The sequence below is a fragment of the Mus caroli genome, unplaced genomic scaffold, assembly GCF_978045245.1.
Source record: "Mus caroli unplaced genomic scaffold, Mus_caroli_1 scaffold_9, whole genome shotgun sequence".
Lineage (NCBI taxonomy): Eukaryota > Metazoa > Chordata > Mammalia > Rodentia > Muridae > Mus > Mus caroli.
In genome coordinates, this window is record NW_028227264.1 from 122717467 (window position 1) to 122739257 (window position 21791).

The following is a 21791-nucleotide window of genomic DNA, read 5'->3' on the forward strand; positions in this document are numbered from 1 at the left end:
TTTTTTTTTTTTTGTCTTTCAGTACAGGGTTTCTCTGTATAGCCTTGGCTGTCCTGGAATTCACTCTGTAGACCAGGCTGTCCTCCAACTCAGAAAGCCGCCTGCCTCTGCCTCCCAAGTGCTGGGATTAAAGGCGAGCCCCACTTTGCTTTGGTAGACCAGGTTGACTTTAAATTCAGAGGGATCTGCCTGCCTTTGCCTGTGACTCTCAAGTGCTGAGATTAAAGGTAAAGGCTTGCAACACTGTAGCCCAAATCTTTGTTCTTTTAAATTAGCAAATAACAAAACTGGATCACTGCATGATTACCGTGCTACATGCACAGTCCATGTCTTCCCTTGCAAGGTGGCTGAGGGTGAGAACAGGAACAGTATAAGGGATGATGAGTGGTTTGGAGAAGGGGCAAGAAAATTAAATGTACAGATATAGCGATTAGATTGACCAAAACATGTTTATTACATTTATTGATATTACAAATGGCAATTTCATACATTGCAAATGCAGTAGCTGTTTACATAGTGTACATTCATCTATACTGTGAACCATGTCACTTGATATGATAGCGCCAGAGACTGAGGATGGAGCTGAAGGGTGGGTGTTTGCCTACCGTGTGTGAGGCCCTGGGTTAGAGCCATAGCACCTGAAAAGAAAGAAAAGGTCCCCGGATTGAGAATTTCATGAGCAAGAGCTTTGTGCTAGAGTTAAAAAAATTCTGTTTTTCTTGCTTTCCAAGTTCAAACTTCCCGAGACAAAGCTTGTGGGCTTAGAGATGGAAGGATATACTCTTGGCTCCGAGGACTATAATCTTGGACACTGGCCACAAAGACTGAGAGGATGATCACAGCTGATGTGACACCTCTGGGTTCTCACCCCAGTTTCAAGATGCTACTTTGTGGCTTTTGAGAAAAACTGAACAGAGCTTTTGTTAAAGAAAGACCCTCCACTTTCTAAAAGGTGAAGTCTGCCAGCTGACCACCCTTCTGGACCCCGGCTCCAGCAGGTCTAACTCAATGTAAAACACGGGCACGAGTAGAATTTACTTTTTAAAAAAAAAATCCAGAATTTGCAGAGAAGTACTAGAATATTCCAAACTGACAAGTTTTAAAGGACTATCAATACAAAGTGACAGAAATTGTTTCTCTCCGTCCACCATGTGGGCCCCATGGATGGAACTAGGGTCATAGGCTTACAGGCTAGGGCCCTTACCCATTAGCCATCTCAACAGTCGTAGATGACAGTTCACTTCTGTCATCTAAACATTTTCTAAGGTCCTAGGTACATGACTGAGGCAAACGAGTCACAAGAAAACCCCCAGAAGTATAACCAGGAAACTGGATCACCGAACTATCCGAGCACAGCCGAGAGATGCTTCACATTAAAAAGGCTATGCTTGGCTGCTTCCAGACAGGGCTGTCCATATGGAAAGAGGGCCCCACACAAATGGAAATCTGGGTTGATCTCTGATAAGACCAAAATATAGCAGCAATGTCTTTATTAGAACAAAGAATTCCTTACAGTAAAAGTCCCTTAGAAAATCTACATGAAATAAGAACCATTTAATAACAGCCACTTACTACATACTCTATTTTACTCTGAGTCCAACGTACACCTTCCTGAAAAACATAAAAGCTTACACTGAGAGCGTTATTAAAAATACAAAACCCCCAAAAAACCATGTACTAAGCTGTAAATCCATAAACATGCAAACGGGAGCCTGAATAGCATCTCGGGAAAGTACAGACAGGCACAGCACTTTGGACTGTAGGGAAGTTAATCTGAGTGAAAATCAATATACGTCCAAGTTTGAATCCCAAATGTCATAAATGTACTGGATTTCAAATCCCTCCCAACCCCCATCCCATACTGGGGACACAGGGAACTCCTAGCCCTACGCTATTTTTTAATGCACACCCAAAAATCGTATTTACGTTTAAAACTTAAAGCATGTGCTCATTAATGCTAGAAACATAAAATCACAAGGGCAGCGATGCTTGAGAAAGCTTGTGTGTGTGCTGGGGGCTGAAGCAAATGCTCTACCACTAAGCGATGCCCCCAGCCTGCATTTTCTATGCTGAAGACAGGTTCTTTCCGAAGTCCTAAGTCTGGACTTGAACTCAGTCTGTAGTTCAGAAGGCCCTTAAATGTATGATCCTTCTGTTCCTGTCCCAGCCTCCTGGGATGGGAGTACAGGGTCGCTGTGAGGAAATGTCTGTGTGAAACAGTTTATGTACAGAAATACTATCCTTGATCCCACTCTATTCTATCAGGTGTAGTTGGGGAGGACGGGCTCGGGACTTACAGCCAGTGCAGCAAGCGACTGAAGACAGGTGACTGCCTTTTGGATAGATTTGCCTTGGGAAGAAGTGTCTGGCAGTAGAGCAAACAGACCAGGCAAGGAGAGGATGCATGGGGAAGCCTTATAGGGATGGTAAAGCTGAAGAATGCCTTTGAGGAAAGGTAAGCAGTTGGATGAAGGCCATTCCTAATCCTTTTCCTCAAGCACGATCGTAGCAGACGACATGGTTCTAGCAACTATTGATTACCCTGTGTCTGTTTCCTTAGTAAAAACACCCGTTGCACTCTTTATAAAACTGAAGAAAATCCAAGCCTTAGGATCTAGCTCAAGGGAGTTCTCTAGTGCTGGGGCCGGAGTCTGGTGCACGGGGGACTGTGGTTTCCACACTGGTCCTCAACAATAGAATGGGACATCCGAAGGCATTTCACTGGTTGGCTAAGCAAACAGTTTTCATAGACCAGATTTTTGTCTTCTAATTAACATCTACCTCGGTCTAAGTATTTTCTGAGGAGATTCTGGACTTGCCCTACTTTATAAATGAAGAGAGAGAGAGAGAGAGAGAGAGAGAGAGAGAGAGAGAGAGAGAGAGAGAGAGAGAGAGAGAGAGAGAGAGAGAGAGAGAGGAGTGCACACAAGTGGTAGGCCCACGACACCAGTGGTCTAGCCCTGTGTCTAATGCACACTTACACGTGAAGGGGTTTATATCTACTTGCCTGGGTACAGAGTACCCAATTATTTTGGCTGCTTCCGAGCATGTTCTTGGACGAGATGAACATTAAGTATGGACAGTGAATATGCTTGCCTTCCCAGTGTTGAGTCTCATTCCAACTAAATAAAGGTCGGCATGAACGAAAGGGTTCTGTCTCCCCTTGTGCTTGACTGCCCTGCGCTGGCACCCCTGTCCTCTCTGGCCTCTGGATTCAAAAGGGAACTGGCTCTTCTTGTTCTCAAGCTTGCTGGCTTTCAGGCTGGAAGATTGTCCCTGGCTTTCCAGGTTGTATGGGCATTCTTGGGTCTGGCTTGATAACTGTCGGTCTTAGAAGCTGTTAGCTTCACTCACAGAAACTTTCTAGTTGTACAGCCTATTGGTCTTGTTTCTGTGGAGAATCTGAAGACAGAGGTTAAAAGAGAATGTTAAGGTCAAAACTTGATAGAGGGCACTCTGGTAGAACAGAGAATGCACCGAAGTAGCAGGGACTGGGCTGAGCGATACAATCCTAGAGAGCAGACCTTTCTAAAGATGGAGCTTATGCCACAGGCTGCCGTTCAGTAACCCTTACGCTGAAATGGCTAAGGTTACATTACGATGAGGCCTTATAAACAGGGACAGCTGGCAGGCTGTTCCCTGCTCTCTTGACTATGTGAGGAGTCAGACAAGTATGTTAGCCACAAGCAAATCTGAAAGGTCACAGAAGATGAAACTTAGCCCCCACCCCCCACCCAATTAAACCGATGAAGCTATAAATTCCTGATATGTGGGGGGGGGGGGAACATTAGCAAAATACAAAATAAGCAACAAACCTGGCAAGCTTTCCTACTGGAGAACAGTCAGCTGCCAAAACAACGTAAACATTTAGAGTATTTGATTTTGTGCATATTAAAAATGCAGTCTTGGGGCTAGAAAGAGGGCTCAGCAGTTAACAGAGCACTTCCAGCGCTTCCAGATACTTAGTTTCCAGCACTCATGGTAAGGCAGCTCACGAGCACCTGGAACTCCAGCTCCAGGGCACCCAATCCCTTCTTCTGGCCTCCGTGGGCTTCCCCACACGTGTGGCATGCACTCCACACACACACACACACACACACACACACACACACACACACACACACACATACACACACACAGATAAAAAATTATTTAAAAATGTAGCTTTATTTTTACAGTACTATTTAAAATACCATTCCCAAAGAGATGGTTGTATTTTTAGCACCTTTGCAGAATTTGGCGGGGACCAGACCTCAACAACAAACCAACAGTGAGACCCATCAGACTGGTTGTTGTTGTTTTTTTTTTTCCTTTACTTCTTGAAACTCTTGCCCAAAAAAACAACTTGATTTTTTAGTAGTTTATCTACTTTTGAATTCACATAATAATTTAGGGTCTTTCCCTTCAACTACTCTGGCTAGTTGCAGGAGCCCCAAATAGCTGGGGAATCCTGAGAGCACAGTATGATACAGGTATGTATCTCAGTGCTTGTATTCGCCACAAATAATCTTTGGACTGTGTTTTATATTAGCCATTTCCTTAAAGACAAGATAGGGAAAACAAGGCTTGCTTAGTATTTGAATTTTTACTATACATATATTTTATTTTCCCAAATCTGCTATTTTGGAAACCATGTCCCTTATAAAAATTTAATATATTTAGCTCTAAACAAACATGTCATCTAAACTATTTAGCAATTTCTTCTGTAATTTATAGTAAATATGAATTAAATACACAAAGCATATACATACTGGATCAAAATGTCCCAAATCTGGAATGCTTAAGAAAAATATTTTTTTTTCTCTCATTAGGAAAATCTGGCCACGAAACAATATGTAACACACACCTGTACCTGCACCACCAAGGGAACAAACACACTTGGTTTTTTTCTCTTTATCTTCTGGTCAAGCAGCACTCAAAAGAATTACCTGGAAGCATCAAAATTATTTTTAGAAGAAACTATTTCAAAGTTCCCCAGGCAGGCTAAATTACTCAGGCAATAAAAGAAATCAATTCTGTTATAGAGTAAGAAGTAGGAAGGCTGCTACTGTTCTTCGGCGTCACACAAGGTGGCATTCAATCCTTTCAAGGACCCGACTCCTCAATGGGACACAAGGTCTCTTCACATTGCTATCTTAGCAACACTGGCAAGAGAATCTAACCTGTGTAACTATGCACCAGGACAAACAGCAGCCCGTAGAGTTGAAAGGCAGAAAGCCTGACTAAAAATCGGCCGGGTACCAGTGCTGAGCATGGCCACAGGTGGGAACCGCCTCCTCTTAGGCAGGCTCTTCTTTGACTTTCTCCTTTGGTATGCCACCTAGGACACGCTCACCTTCTCTTAGAATCTCTCGTGGCTTTCTTCTAATAAGATAGCCTTACCTCACCAAAATGAGCTCAGAAAGAAAAAGCGCTGCCCTTGTGCAACATCTATTAAGTTACGAGTTGGTTTTCTTTATGCTGAACTCAATGTTTTGTGTGGTTCTTAATACCTTGTTGTCTGCCACGCAAGGATAAACACAAGAATTACTAAAATCAGATAAGCCAAAGCAAGGATTACTTAAAAGCACCAGGCTACAGCTTTGTCAGAGGTCATTTAAATATAAACACAGGGCCTATGAGATGGCTCAGTGGGTAAAGGCGCTTTCTATGAAACCCTGATGTTCCAAATTCCATCTCTGGAAGGAGAGAAAAGATGCCACTAATCCTCTAGCCACCCTGTGCTCCCCATAGTATACATGTGCCCTTCCCTGAACTAACAAAACAAATGAAGGTAAGATGGCTCAGCAGGTAAAGGCACTTCCATCGATCTCAAGGGGCCCACGTGGGAGGAGAGGAGACCACAGTGCTGCAAGTTGTCCTTTGATCTCCACACGTGCCATGACATGCACCCTCCTTCCCAAATAAAATGAAATATAATAGAGAAATTACATGTGAAGTTTAAAAAAAGAGACTTGAAATTCAGGTTGAAATTAGGGAAATGGTTTAAATCATATACCACATAATATTTAACATGCAATCAAAATAGCAAATAGTGTGATACGTCGATAAAGTTCATTTTGGAATGAAAAGCTAAGTGTACCAGCTGCTACTCTTCCTACTGGAAGCTAAATTCTCTAACAACGGCACTTGCCACGCAGACAGAAGCAATCAGCAACAAGTGCCACATTGTTCACAAAAGCCTGCCTGCTGGAAGACGAGATGAGCTCATTGGAGTTGTGTGGTGAGAAAGGCACTGTGACACAGTGAGGCGGTATGCGTCTGAGGGGACGATGCGGACGTCACCACACAGTAACTGTGAGAACTTTGGGACACAACATAATGTATGGGAGGTGAGGATGATGAATGGTCCTACCACACAGCTCTTGAGGGATGAGATGGGAGAATGTGCGCACACACACACACGTTTTAATAGAGTGACTGGTTTAGAGCAAGCCCTCCATAAACAGTGGCTACTGGAGTTGTCATTACTTTATAGGTCAAGAGACAGGCTAAGAAAGAGTAAGTTCAAAATCATACGATTACTAACAGGCAAAGTTACCAGTAGAATTCTAATCTAAATCTATTCCTAATGACCCTGTATTCCATATGAACATCTCCTTTTTAGTTCTTTTTTTTTTTTTATGCTACAAGGTTAATTTCTGCAGATGAAGTGATCGTCTGACAGACTCAACGGCATCCACAGCATTCTCTAAATGTTTCTTCTCAGTGAGAAAAGGACTTGATGGCATGCATTGAAAGGATGTGGTCTGAGTCAGGGCATGGTGGTTCTCATCTGCAGTCCCGGCACTTCAGAGGCCTAGGCAGGATGATCAAGACTTTGAGCCTGGCCTGGGCTTCAGGGGCGGTGAAGGCCAGCCTAAGACCCTCTCAATAGCCAAGCAAATGGATTAGGAATAAACAACACAAACAAAATACAACAGAAAGCAAATGAGTCAGGGTGGATGCTATAATCTAGGTCTATGAGAAGTTAACATGGACTTTAAACATATGAAAGAAAGTTTAAGGGCAGAATGAATGCATGCTCCAAAGGCAAGCAGAAAACTGCGCTGTCTGCTCAATGAGTATGTGAGTTAAAACAACACCGACCGAAGTTTAAAACATCCTCAATAGGATTTGATTCCCTTTGTAATACTAACTATAATGTCACTGTACAGTCAAGTCGTCTATGCAGAAAACTGGATTTACTTCAGTGGTTTCAGAGTAAGAAATAAAAGACTAAATAAGGCCATCAATAGCTTTATTGAAATCTGTATAAATAAACATGCACATTTCAAATGTAAACTCAAGTGAACCCAAGTGCAGACAAAATATTAACCTCTGTCATGCAGGAGGTCAGTTTACATTTAAAAAAAAAGAAGAGAGAGAAAAAGAAAAAAAAGAAAGAACAGAAAGAAAAGAAAGAAAGAAAGAAAAAAAGAATCGATACCCAAAGCAGCTTTTAAAAGACCAGGATCAAAAACCAGCTTTAATATCAAGATATAAAGCAAAGCCATGACCAACATACCTTACTTATCCTGGCCAAATGCATTTTTTCCCCTTTCTTTTAAAATGTTAACATAAATAAATAATTTACCAAAATGTGCACTCACAGAGTGAACTTTTATTTACAATACACAATTTATAATCTATTGTATTCGATTAGTTCAAGTGAAGAACATTATACTTTCTGCTTTAGTAACAGTGGGACACAAAGCGGTTTCTCAGGTAGTCGGGTGGGAGATGGGCCCCAGCGTTTAGTTTCCTATTGAAGGCAGCACTGCCTGCCTGTCACCCATACATTCCTTCAACTGGATCAGAGGGAGAGAGAAGCAGCAAACGAGAATGTGTCAAATGCTCACACATAGATTTGGCGTCTTGGATCCTTGACTGTGAGAAGCTAAATGAAACCCAAGGTTTGTGTGCGTCATGTGCTGCAAGGCTCTGACTCTGGAACATGCAGATGCTATTTCTCTTACACAAGTTACCTTCTGAGAAAAGCTGTAAGGCGATGGTGAATTCCATCAGGAACACACAGAGAGAGTTAACAGACCTACCTCTATAGCCAAGTTATCGATGAGTTAAAGGCTAGTACGTGAACAGAAAGCCTCACCTAACTGTGATGCAATTCTTACTACAGATACAGAGTGCTAACCAGCCTGCCTTAAAGCTACAGTAACTGGGAGAGCTAAAAAGTTGCCAAATTACCAAAATGGAGTAGGGACTAATAGACAGCCAAAACCTTTAATATTGAACCAACAGTGGAGTGAAGATAAGCATTCTAAACCAAAACAAAATTGAAAAATTTAAATAGATTCCAATTGCAGTGAAAAATACATACATGTAGCTGAAAATGATTCTGATGGCATGTGAAATCTAGAAGGCGTGGCGTTCCCACAGCGAGTGAAGTCAGTGTCACGCCCTGCACTTTAATGAGACAACAAAAGGGAGCTTCCTCAAGACTGTGCCTCATGTTGTGGGAACAGACCCACACTGATTACCAGGGACAGATCAGAACATGTGGTGTACCAAGGACACTCTGCAGTATTTGAGCCACACTGACACAGCAGCTAAGTACCCGAATGGCGCAGACAGGCAGCCTAACGCACAGGAACTAGATTACCCAAGAACTAAGTTCAGCCATGGTTTTCTTGCAGTATTATTAGAGCAAAATTAATGACCAACATCCACAAATTTAACATTTGTCATCAATTAAGTCACATCCAAAAAATTAAAGAAAACATAATTCATCAAAACAGCAGCAAACTTAAAAGGGATTTATTTGTGATTTCCTATATATATTTAGCTTGTAAATACAAGACTGTAAATGTATTAAGAGACAATTTCTGTTAAAGTTTTCATTGTGTTTCACTTCAAGTACTGCACAAGTTAAAATCTGATAAAGGATTTACATTCGGGTATCTGAAACTCCTCATCTCAGACTTCTGTTTCATGTGGTGATAACTTCATCTCCATAGACACCACCAGCAGGAAAGTCTCTCCTATGGCTTCTTGGACTTTCGTTAATTAGTGTGCATACAGTTTTCATTTTCTAGGTCATTGTCATTATCATTGCTGTCTTCATCACTTTCCAGGGGGATACCTGTGGCAGCTGAAGCACCTTTAGTTTCTCGGTCAAGAGGGAAGAAGCCAGTTCCACTGAAAGTGTCCTGTCTCTGGTAGAAGAGCACGTACGCTGCTTTGGACTGTCGAACAAGCAAGGTGTGTCAGCAGTGGCAACATACAAAGATCACAGCTGGTACAGTATCAATTTTTAACTAATAACCAATTTTAGTGACATAAAAAATCAAATAGAAAAACTACACATGATCACATAGAAGCTACTAAAATTGGCTAAATGTAATTATTTCTATATTTAAAAAGAAACAGGTTAATTCTATATAATTTGGACTAAGAAATATATACAGCCAAAATACAAATTAGTGTACTTGTTTTAAAATACCCGTGGTTTTGATTTCCTTGAAGGTGAGTGTCTTTCTATCTAACACCATTACCTTCAGCTTATGCCTGACCTCTAGTGCACCTTCCCTATTATATAACATTTCCCCTGGGGGTTAAAAATGTTGAACATTTCTCTGGTATTTATTGCAAGAACACTGATTTTTTTTTATAAAGAAAGTACAAGAAGGACAATCAGGGAACAGAAAAGGGTAGGAGTGGATGGGGACAATTACAGAGAATAAAGCTTACTGAAGGATACCACTCACATCCCTGAAAATGTCATACAGAAACCTGTTCTTGGTATAACTAACATATGTTAAAGACATTTGTTTTTCCTTTGGTTTTCTGAGTCAAGCTTTTCTGTGTAGTCCTGGCTGTCCTGGAACTCCATCTGTAGACCAGGCTGGCCTTGTATTCAGAGATCTGCCTGCCTCTGCTTCCTGAGTGCTGGGACTAAAGGTGTGTGTTACCATCACAACTTGAAAATACTCATTTTAAAGGACTATTTTTCCAGGGCACGTATTCTCTTCCCAGTAGCTCTCGCAGGCACCTGGGTTTTGCTAAGCCCAGGACTGCAAGATGTTATGGCTGAGCCACTGGGGGTGGGGTTGGGGAGGGGGAGGGAGCAGCTGTTGAAGATGAGACCTGGAGAACTGCCACTCTAGATACTGCTGTGGGATTTCACCCCCTGTGGCAGGCACTGCTGGAGATTTTCATAGAGGTCATGACCCATATTACAGTTACCACTAACAAGGGCTCACCGTGGAGGGCCTGGCACACCTGAGCATGACTGCCTGCCCCACTCCTATCCATGAAGAATTCAACTGTGGCTGACCCTCACGTCCAATAAAAGGTGATGGTTCAGGTTTAAAAAAAAAAACGATCAGCAATCATCACTGTAATCTTTTATATCTACTTATTTTTTGTTTGTTTTTTACTTTGTATAGGTGTTTGGTCTGTATGTATGTGTAAGCATCAATGAGAAACCCCGTTTCTATAGAAGCCAGAAGAGGGCACTGGATCCCCTGAAATTGGAGTGAGACAGTAGTGAGCTGCCATGTGGCTGCTGGGAATGGAACCCAGGGTTCACTGCAAAGAGCAGCCTGTGCTTTTAACCTGAGCCATCTTCATGGCTCCTGTGTTGTTTGAAGAGATAGCCCAGGCTAGTGGGAATGAACACAGGAGTCTACAGGACATGAGTTCTGCAGAGCAAAGGGAACGATGAGCAGAGTGAGCTGACAGCTTACAGAACGGGAGAAATTCTTTTCTATGACTTCTATCTCAAACAGGGTTGAAATCTAAATAAAGAAGTACAAAAATTCAACCCCACACCAAAAGTGTCAACCAATAAATGGGCCAGTGAAAATAAACAGTTCTCAAAAGAAGAAACTCGAATAGATAATAAAGAGTTTGAAATATCAGCCATGCTTAGCCAACAAGAAAATGCAAATTATGAGTCCCTCTCCCCCGTCAGAATGGCTGAGATCCCGACACTGCAGTGGGAGCAAGAACCAGTGCAGCCCTGTATGGACTCAGTATGGAAGTTTCTCAGACACTAAGATGAGAAGCAGCATAGACCCAGCTGAGCCACTGCTGGGCCATCTGCAAGGACCCACCACATACCTTACCAGGGACACTGCACATCTATGTCTACTGCTGCTACCTCCACACTACAGTGAACCAGACCAGTCTAGATGTTCATCAACACATAACTTCATAGTGTGAATGAGGTATACGCACACAATCAGATTTTATTCAGCCGTCAAGAAAAAGGAAATAATAAATGTTCATGAAAATAAATTGATCTGGAAAAGTATTATATTAAGTGAGATAACCTGGACTTAAAAAGACAAAAAAAAAAAAATCACATTTCCTCATAAGCAGATCCTAACTTTTTAAAGTTGGTATGTATGTATGTTCATATTTAAGTGTGAGAGTGGATACAGGCCATGAAACCATATCACAGCCACAAGAAAGGGCCAAGAGGCTTTGAGCACATGGCACCTGTGGGGCTGAGGAGCATGACGGGCAGGGGATGTCGTAATGAGCTCGAGTACTCTGGAAACTAACAACGCCGTCCATGCTGACCTGGGGTTTGCCATGCAGTACAAGATGGCCTAGGACTTGTGACCTCCCTCCCAGCCTGCGTCTCCACTGCTAAAACAGCAGACGCACGCCACAGTGTGAGCTCCATGTGGATTATGTACATGTGCACTACGTACTGTACCAGACATGTCTTGCTGGTTTAAAAAAACACTTGCTTTATTCTGTATCAAAAATCCTTACCATAGGAAGAACTTCCATCCCAATCTCACAGCCTCTCCTCTGCTCCCCTGGGCTGCTAGAGTCTACCCAGCACCTCATAATGAGCTCCAATCCAATGCCACCTAACTTGTCCAAACCACTGTAACAAAATGGCTTTCAGGAGGGCCAGCATTGTCAGAGTCAACTGGCTGTCTTTAAAGTAGTCCATCTTTCAGTCGTACCTGATTTTTCATAGCCTTCTCTCCAGTAACTTCTGTCTTCAGTGACACTGCCTCTCCCTACATCTTTCTTCCAGTTCCTATGACATTCTTCTGTGGCCTCACTAAATCCTTTAAAGACACCATGTTCTGTCTCAGCTTGTGTTCCTCACTTGGCATTTCAAAAGAGCCTGTGGCTTCAACTGCTAGCTAAGAATAACAGGTCATACTCTAGCACTTAGCAAGCTGAGGTTAGCCTGGACTACACAGTGAGCCCATGGTTGGTAAAAATTATCCAGTTCTTACCCTGAACTGAATTTAGTTCTACAACTAGGTTATCATACACTTCAAACGTCACTGGCAAACTTCCTTCCAACTTTGATAAATCATTGCATTTCTATCTTAATAAGGAAGTCCAGTCAGGTTTTACTAATTCTATTCAAATATTTCACACGCTCCTTCTTTTTTGAGCAGAGTAATTTAAGTACGTACATCACCCTGTCAGCCTCCGGTGTAGCCTTTCTGCTGACTCAGTACCTTCAATCCCCCTTGCTCCAGTGATACCAGAGAGCTATGAAGATAGAACACACGATGCTATTACACTATCTGCCAAGCAAGCACCTGAGAGCCGCTCAAGTTGAACGTGAGAGCAGTTACGATACCACGTTCTTTCCCAAGTGCTAATCTGACCTCCAGGCTAATCCCGTCCCCACATCCTGATAGAAACTTTCTCCTTCCATCATGCCAAATGGTCTTTCATCTGTCACAAAGGCAACTGGCACCCTTGTTTGGGTGAAGTTTGGAACAACTGTGATGCTTAACTTACGCTTCTTTGTAGGAGCAGAGGAAGGCCAAGCACTGTCTTTAGACTGAAATTTTCCATACTTACTTACTTCCTCAAGCATGGTCATCCCCTTTCTGTCTCAAACTGTCATATTATGATGTTACTTTGTCTGTATCCGGGTTGTTAAGGGGTAGAGACAGTGAAATACATGGTTGTTTATAATGGAACTACGCTGTGCCTGACATACATACTCAAGTGTTCCTTGACTAAATGAAGACTCACTGTGAAAGTACACAGCATTAATTTCATCCTTGAATTGCTGATGTGCTGCCTCTACTGCCTGGGTTCCGGGACTAGAGGAGTGTAGCACTAAGTCTGGTTTATGCGGTGTGGAAACTAATGGCCTCTATCAACCAAACCTGTTTTGTGAACAAGATACATTTTGACGTGAAAGGTAGGATTAGGACAGTTCATTTTCAGATGTTGGACTGAAGGATCAGAGAAACAGAACTGAAGTGTGGGATTCATACTCAGATGGGAGGTGCTAAAGGGGCCATTTACCTATTTTTAAAAGATAGTATAGCATTCAATATATTGTCTAGGTATGTAGGAAGGTGTTGCCACGTAGGCTTGTGTAAGGACATTCTGATATTGGTACAATGGAGACATTGTTTCAGAACACTACAAGCTACAAGACTGTACAGCATAGTCACAAATACACGCTGGGTGAACAGGAGGGACGAGAGACAGAAGTTATTTTTGATCTGTTTGTTTCACAGAGTAAATGTGTGCCAGTAGGTGGGTTCAGAAGCTTATTAATTTGCTTTAAGAAGGTGAATCCTTGAAATATTATAAACTAAACACTCCTGCCTACAATTTAGTATTTAATCTGGAAACATAAGAGCCAGTCAGCATTTCTAGTATCACGGACACCTGCACTGGAAACACCACCAGGAAATGTTACTACTTCTCTTTCTAAGCAAGGAAAAGAACCCTAAACATTCAAAAATTTACATGTCTAGGTGTTTTGTTACATGTATAGCTATTCTATCTGCCGGTATACCCTGTGCAAGTCTGATGCTGTGGAGGCCAAGAGGACAGCAGATTTGGAATTAGAATACCAGGCCTCACTGTGGGTTCTGGGAAAGGTGCCCGGGTCCTCTGGAAGAGCAGTCAGCGTTCACTTCTGAGCCATCTCTTCAGCCTTGTTACATTTCTTACTCTTTATAATATTGTAATAACTAAAATTCAGAGAAGGACAAACCTCTATGGAATAACTGTTTTCTTTTTAAAACACACCATAGTCACCTTCTATCAATCAATTCTGTCAATAAAAATGTGTTGTTGTTACATAAAACAAACACCAGTGCAGAGAGAGAAAGCTGAGCAGTTTCTCTACTGAGAATGAGAAAGTGACAGTGGATCAGGGCTAACCTCGTAGAGTGACACATGACCAGAGATAACTTTTAAAGAATCTGTAAGTTCTTTTACTCACTCATGTGCTGTCACGTGCTGCCAAGCTTAAAAGACTCATGACTAAAACTCACAGGGGTCTAGCACCCCAACCACAGTAGCCAATGTCTGAGAAGCTCACTGCTACTCCCCTTTCTCCCGAGAAAAACAACTCCCATGAGAAAGTCGTTTCATCTGAAAACGGCAAGAAATGTTCACAGTGTGACTTATGTGCTGAGAAAATTCTCAAGATTAATTTCCAAACAAGCAATTTTCTGTTTCTTGAAGTCAAAATGAACACTGTTTGCACCAAGCTGCTAGAATATGGAACACAGTGTTCTGATGACCCCCTTTCCTCTTATTTATCGGAGACAGGGTTCCTCTGTGTAGCCTGTGCTGTCCTAGAACTCACTGTGTGGATCAGGCTGGCCTCAACAGGCATGCGCTACCATGCCTGGCCCTGGTACTTGAGCACACTCCAGCCGCAGTCTTCCCTTCTGCTGACTTACATGTCTTCCTAAGAGGCTGGCCCCATGACTGCAGAAACTGAAGGCATACTTACCACGATTTGGTCTTCAGATGCAGTGGAGACGCTACTGTCATCGAAATAGTACCATTTCCCATCATCTTTGTTTTTTGCAAAAGCAGTATCTAATGAAAGAATACAGTTACTTCTTGACTGGAAGCCTCACAACTCTGTGATTGCATGCCTGAGAAATATTTACTAGAAGCGTGATAAACATCTATAAGAGGTTAGTGCACATTAACCTGATGGTAAGTATCTTCACGAGGGTAGAACATACTCATGTGATGAGAAGTATCTATACAAAACTAGAACACATTCAAGTGATTTGACAAAGCCTTTGAGAATTATTTCTAGCAAATTTAAATACTTTTTTTTCTAAGTTGAAACTTGTGACATTTTTCAGAGGAAGAAAATAACATAGTTTTTTTTTTTTTTAAATTCACATAAAAAATATACCAGTGGTAATTAGAGATACTTCCATTTATGTAGTGGTTCTGTAAGCAGGTGCAATACTGTGCACTGCATCCACATTCAGGCACCACCCCGATTCTCACTGGAGAGCTAGGAACCTTAGGCTTCCAGAGGACAGTTTGCTCCAGGCAGTGGAGCTGTTACTCAGGCTGGGTCTGATGCCTAAGTCCAGCATCTTTATTCCTTCCGTTCCTATGACATTTTCCTTCCTGACAACCTTGCTCAGTCGCCCGTGGTTCTTACACACTAGGATTTCTCTGCCTTTAACATAGTATAGAACAGGGAAAGATGACAAGTGGTACTTTTTACTCCATGCTTCGTATAAATGACACTCAAACCCCCATGTGCTAACAGAACACGCTCCAACCATAGCTGTACACATACACCATTAACCATCAACATTACGAGGTGCCGAGGAACAGTGTGGCATCACAGCTTCCCCTGGGGAGCTTTCAGCCATTTTCCCTCCTTCCAACCACAAAGATTCACAGTAACCAGCTGTGAACATCTTCTGTCTGTGTTCCTTCTAGGATCCTGCATGCAACAGCCTCACGTCCTTTGTTCTGTATCCCTTCTTAAATCTGCTCAGCTGTGTGAAGCCTAATGCATGTGCTGAGTCTGTCAGTCTGAACTCAAGAGAACTGCAGAGTAGACAGCACACTTACAGAAGAAACATTCTCAGTCTTAAAGAAAATGAGAAAACTGTGAGATAGACTAAGTAAAGGATTTAGTAACATTCTTTGAAAATCTTAGCAAGCTAGACCTTTGGAGAGGGAGATTATAAAGCAACGGTGAGACGAGAATGACACAGCCCAGCAGCAGCTATGAAGAGCAGTCCCAGGTAAGCCGGACTGGGGTGCAGAAGGTAACCTTTCACAGAGGTGACAATGCCCAGATGTAGGCAGCAGCAGCAACAACAACAAGAGAAGACTGACAGTTCATAATGACACGAGATAGAAAACCCATGGGTCAGGCCCAGATGTAGGGATATATTCTAGTAGACTTGTTGGGATAGTTACTGTCCATATTGTTCTGGTGAGTTCAGAAAGAAAAACAAAAGCAATGTAGCTTGGTTTACGACGATAGATTTGATTTCAAAGTGAAGTAATATATATAAAAAAGACTATTTCACTTATGACTGAAATTGTTAAGAACTCTACTCAGTTAATGCAATCAAGCGGGCACTGAGAAGGATAAAACGATGACCATGGGAATGGTAGTCGTCTGCCCAGTGCAGTGCGAGCTGGCACAGGCGGCCTCAACTCCCATCGGCTCAGCATGGCACGCTCACTGTGTGAGGAAGCGGCACTACGGACAGCTCAGAGGCATCCTTGGATAACAGACCATAAATATTGACTCGTTTTTATTCTTACAGTAGTAGAGAGTTAAGTGTAATTTGGAGTGGAAAGATAAATGCCGTAATTGTAATCATAAAAAGCAAAAGATTAAATAGACAAAGAGGAAGTTATTGAGATCAACAGTACCTATTGCTTAACAAATAGATATACATGGTTTCAAAGTACGCAGGGCTGCAGAGATGGCTCAATAGTTAAGAGCACTGGCTGCTTTTCCAAAGGTCCAGAGTTCAATTCCCAGCAACCACATGGTAGCTCACAACCATCTACAATGAGATCTGATGCCCTCTTCTGGCCTGCAGGCATACAGAATGCTGTGTACATAGTAAATAAATCTTAAAAAAGAAAAGACTTGCAGAAGAGCACAGCCGCAGATACCTGAAAGGGAGCGAGGCTTACGGGTGGGAGGGACAGTACCTTAGACAGACAGCATGTGCCTTCCTGGCCTTCAGCTGAAGGGCATTAACTATTCCTATGTAGAACTGGCTTTTAAAATACAAGCTATACAGGTGATTCATTCACTTAAGACTACTGAACAATGATTATAATAAGCAAGATTCATTTGATATTTTATTTACTTTAAAAAGTACTATGTTACAGGAAAAAGTACATGAAAAGGTTAAAATGAAAAATGTCAACTTACAATGTCCTCCTCCCATCCCTCCATAGTGGTTGGAAACAGCAATCAAATTATAGAGGCAAGGGCCTGCATTTGGGTTAATTAGGAATTCTGACATATCCAAATCACTGTTAAAAAGGAAATCAGAGGTTAAGGCATGCTTTAAAAGTGATGAAATATTTCTCTTCTAAAGCAATAAATAGTGACTTCTGCTAATACTGACTCTCCTATATGTATTCATGTATGTGCATTAATACAACAGCATCAGCAACACACACACATACCTCATATAAGAAATTACCTAGAGATAATTTACCAAATGAATTATACATGTACCCTTGAAATTTTAGTGTTTAGGGGTTAATAATTCAACACTGAATGTTATTCTGATTGATGTTTTCATGATTCCACATTAATTTTCAGTGTTCCAGAGAAAAAAATTAAAATGAAAAGTAAAAATCAACTTTCTTAGTAATACCCATAAATTAAAAACTTTGAGAGAACCCCCTGCAGCTGCTTCTGTAAACCAGTATAACCTCTAACTGCACAGTGTTCCACGCTCACAGACGAGGGTGGCTCCATCCAGTCAGAACTGGTTAGACACAGAGACCAATGGGCCAGCCATGGGGTACTTGTTTCCACTTAGTGCATTTACAACCCAGGCCTGCACTTAAATCTCAGGAAGAGCAGGCAGGGGAGGGAAAGGCTGTAAGAGATTGTGTCTTAAAACGACAACGACAGGGGTGGTAGTGCTGGGGAAACGGCTCAGCATGAGAGACCACCAGCTGCTCGTCCACAGGGTCCAGGTTCAATCCCCAGTCCCCACATGGCAGCTCTGGCCTCTGCAGTCACTGCACACATGTGGTACACAGGCCTAGGATGCAACCCGTCTACAAAGTAAAACTAAATCTCAAGAAAAAAAAGAGGACATGAAGGGGGGGATGTGTACAGGAGAGGGTAGACTGCAGGAGTTGGGAAGAGTCTTGAATGTGATCAAATACACTGTGTTACATTTTCAAAGAATGAGTAAAACTACTAAAACGTAAGGTTTTTATCCTATGCTTCATAGTCTGCATGACTCATACACTAGAAATGGGCGGCATCTTTTGAATGCAACATACTGTTCCTTATCTATTGTGTATAAATCGAGACCAAAACCACCTTGTTTCTGGTCATCAGTCTTTTTTTTTTTGGTTTTATTTTTTGGTTTTCCGAGACAGGGTTTCTCTGTGTAGCCCTGGCTGTCCTGGAACTTACTCTGTAGACCAGGCTGACCTCAAACTCAGAGATCCACCTGCCTCTGCCTCCCGAGTGCTGGGATTAAAGGCTTCTGGGAATCTTGCATCATTAAAAGGTAATAATGTGTCCCAATTTTAAATATACTGCTATTGAATCTAGCTTTCCAATACTCACACTGTTAAAATGATATACTCTTCAAACATTATGGCTCAGTATTTTAAGAGAAAAATGCCTTATTTGAGTTTCTAGACAGCATGGTCTTGAACACATTCGTGACCCAGTGCTTCAGGGATGGTGTAGAGGTACACACTTACCCACTCAGCCCCTAGCCCTTTCACTCTCAATGATTGCAAAATGTTTTCAATCAATCAATATCAGTAAAATCCTGAGCCCGATAACTATCTTCCCATTCGCATTACCGACAGCCTTCCAACTGTCTTTGCTAATATACATGCCATCAGCATGCCTACTACTTTACACAGGGTGAAAGACCTGTCACGTCCTCTCACTCACACACACTATAGTGTCCTGCTCATGGCTGAATAATTCAGTGTGGAAGGCAAATAGTGCTAACTGTTCACCTTCTCAATTTCCAATTTTGTGTAGTAAAAACCAACCAACCAACCAACCAACCAACAAAACCCCAGAGACGCTGGCCTCAGATTTTTGAAAATTAACTTTGTTTTGCCCTCAGATTGTTCTCTCTTCACGCACCAGACCATATAAGAAGGAATGTCAAAGATAGCATCTGATGTTGTAGTCTAAGCCTTCCCTTATACATTTGTATCATTTTAGTTTTTTTCTAGAAAAGCATATTTAGGAGTGACTGATGGATGATGATAAAATAATTATTAGGAAAACATAGAGCCACTAAGCCAACAAAGTATCTTATAAATGGTACTGTAACGTAAGGTAATTCAGTACAGACTGAGTTACAATGTATCTTAAAAAAAACACAGACACAAAAACAAAAAAACATATTTTTTTCCTTTGGTCCATGAAAAATAAAAATCTCTTATGAAAAAATATTGTGAAATACTAATTCTAATAAATTATTAGAACTACTCAAAACTTCAATGTTTAAACTGGTTTAATTATACCTGATGTTTTCTAATGCAAAATAAGGAAATCATCACATAAATTAGTAAAAAGAGGCGGCCTCTTGTCTCCTGAGTGGTTTAACTTACCTGATGGGAAAATCAACTAGTGTATCCAGCTTGTCTCTCATGTAACGACTGTAGGAGAATCTCTTGAGATGCACCACAAGAACTGGAGGCAGGGACCACAGATCTAATTTCTTTGTGGCTTGCTGATGCTCTTTACAATTTGGACAATACCTATCAAGAAGAAATCATAGCGCTTGACAGAGGCAGAACCATGACTGCATTACTGAAAACTATGAACCAAAGTCACCACATGGGCAGGTTCTCCATCTTAGCAGTGAGTAATTATGGTATACCTAACAGAGGTGAACACGACATTAATCTTCTACATTTTCAGATGAGCTATATAAAGAAATACTCAAAGGAAGGAGGAAAGTGGTTTACTAGGGAGAAGACAATAGAGTCCTGAGCATAAAGGTTCCACTCTGATACTTCACAGGGCTATCAGCATCCTTCCTTAGACCAGAGCTTATTATATAAAGACACCGCACTCAAATGCCAAGGAAAGCCAGTCTTGGCCGGCCCGCCCGCCCAGCACAAGCCCTCTAGGGAGGATGCAGACAGGGCGTGTCCGGCTCTTACCAGGGGTCTTCAGCACCCAGCTTCTCCTTAGTGGTGAAGAGCTCAATGCAGTCTTTTAACTTCACAAAGGGCCTTTTTGGAGGTTTGTATTCCACGCTTTCATGTTTTTCAAAATCCTAAAGAGACATATTTCTTGAGTTACGAGAACAAGTGAAATGAAACTATTTAGTCATAGGTGGACTATGTCGATCAACAACGCCAACTTTCAGAAGCATCCCAGAGCTTACGCCCCTGACGGGTCACGCAGCACCTTCTGTGTGAGCCTCTGGCTAAGCTCAGGGAAAGCATGTTCAAGACCAGCTACACCTTAACGGCTAAGTAGCTTAATCTGGTTTTCTGCTAAAATCAACGTATCCGTAGAAGCAAAGGTAGAAGGAAGAGAGAGTATCATTAACTCCTAGTTACAGAGAGAGAGAGAGAGAGAGAGAGAGAGAGAGAAAGAGAGAGAGCGAGCGAGCAGAAGACGACGAGGCCTCACCTCTGCAGCATTCTCATCAAAGTATCTCTTCTTCAAGTCAGGGTCCCAGTCCAAAGCGAGAAAAGATCTTTCTGAGGTGCAAAAAAATTTTTCATTAAAAATGTTGTAAGCCTTAAATGTTAAAATACACGTATCTTAGTGCCAACATATACACCATAGAAGAGGAACCCCAGCATGTTTCTGCTTGCACTAGGCGGTCAGGGCAAGCCGCCGACATACATAATCTAAGAGGTAAAGTGATACAAAGCTTAAACACAAAGCTTAAACACACTTTGGTAAACACTGCCACTGTTGAAGGCATTAATTAAGGCTTTTAATTATTACTTATAGATAAGCAAATGTCCTTTTGTTCAAGACAGGCCTAAATTTCATGGTCTCTGACCTAAACACTAATTTGCTCTGCTCAAGTTCAGTGCCCACGCCACTCCCAGATACTCACCGTCCAGCCTAAGCTGCCTGTCATCGAATCGGATGTGACTGGTGTCATCTTTGATGTAGTTGATGTCATTGTTGCCTAAGTTGTTGAACTGGAATGTAAACAAGCGCTTTTTGTGTCCCGTAAGTTGACCTTTGCACGTTTCTTCAGTGCACAATCCATTTTCAGAATCGTTATCTCCTCCGACTGAATCTTCAGACTGACTGTTCTCGTTCTCTGAGGGAAGCTCTTGATCCTGGCTGGACTCATCATCCGGTTCGTCGGTTTCCATCTCACCTTAGTGTAAGGAAGGAGGGAGGTCTTTAAATAAACCCTGGAGTGCACTTCAGAGCCACCGGCTCTGCTCTCCTACATCTACTCATGTGCTCTGGGTTGGGGGAAGGAGGACTTAGAAAAAGTCTTACTTGGTGAACCCTCTTCATGTATGCCATTTGGCCCATTCCCATTAATATTCTGGTCCTCACAGCAACGTAGGTGTCCATCTGTTTCCTCAGTTTCAGTAGACATCTTGACATACCGGCTACAAAAATAAATTAAAATAAAAATCAGGTAATAAATGAGCCTGCTAGAAAATTAACTTTCCATTTTACTTAAGAAAACCAGGTACTTTAACTTAACCTCAAGACCTCACACTTGAAGTAAAGCTGAGTAATAATCTATATTTGTGTGGTTTTTAATAGAAAAGGTGACTATTTACTTCTAGGGTTTTTCCCCTTTTATACCTGTAGGCTTGTTTGTTTGTTTGTTTGTTTCTGAGACAGGTCTCATTGTCTCTCTGAGGCT

At 41.9% G+C, this 21791-nt stretch overlaps 1 protein-coding gene across 6 annotated transcripts in view; it reads right to left on the reverse strand.

Annotated features, from left to right (window-relative positions):
- Positions 1-6600: 6600 nt before the first annotated feature.
- The window catches only part of Usp15 (ubiquitin specific peptidase 15), a 97646-nt gene continuing 82455 nt past the window's right edge, over positions 6601-21791 (reverse strand). For all 6 annotated transcript variants that reach the window (XM_021173675.3, XM_021173674.3, XM_085843219.1 and 3 more), the window contains 8 exons: positions 21413-21528; positions 21012-21284; positions 20573-20643; positions 20095-20210; positions 19537-19686; positions 17135-17238; positions 14702-14790; positions 6601-9185 (listed from right to left, as the gene is read on the reverse strand). In XM_021173675.3, coding sequence (XP_021029334.1) covers positions 9003-9185; positions 14702-14790; positions 17135-17238; positions 19537-19686; positions 20095-20210; positions 20573-20643; positions 21012-21284; positions 21413-21528 — 1102 coding nt within the window. In that variant the 3' untranslated portion in view covers positions 6601-9002. The remainder of the gene's footprint in view (positions 9186-14701; positions 14791-17134; positions 17239-19536; positions 19687-20094; positions 20211-20572; positions 20644-21011; positions 21285-21412; positions 21529-21791) is intronic.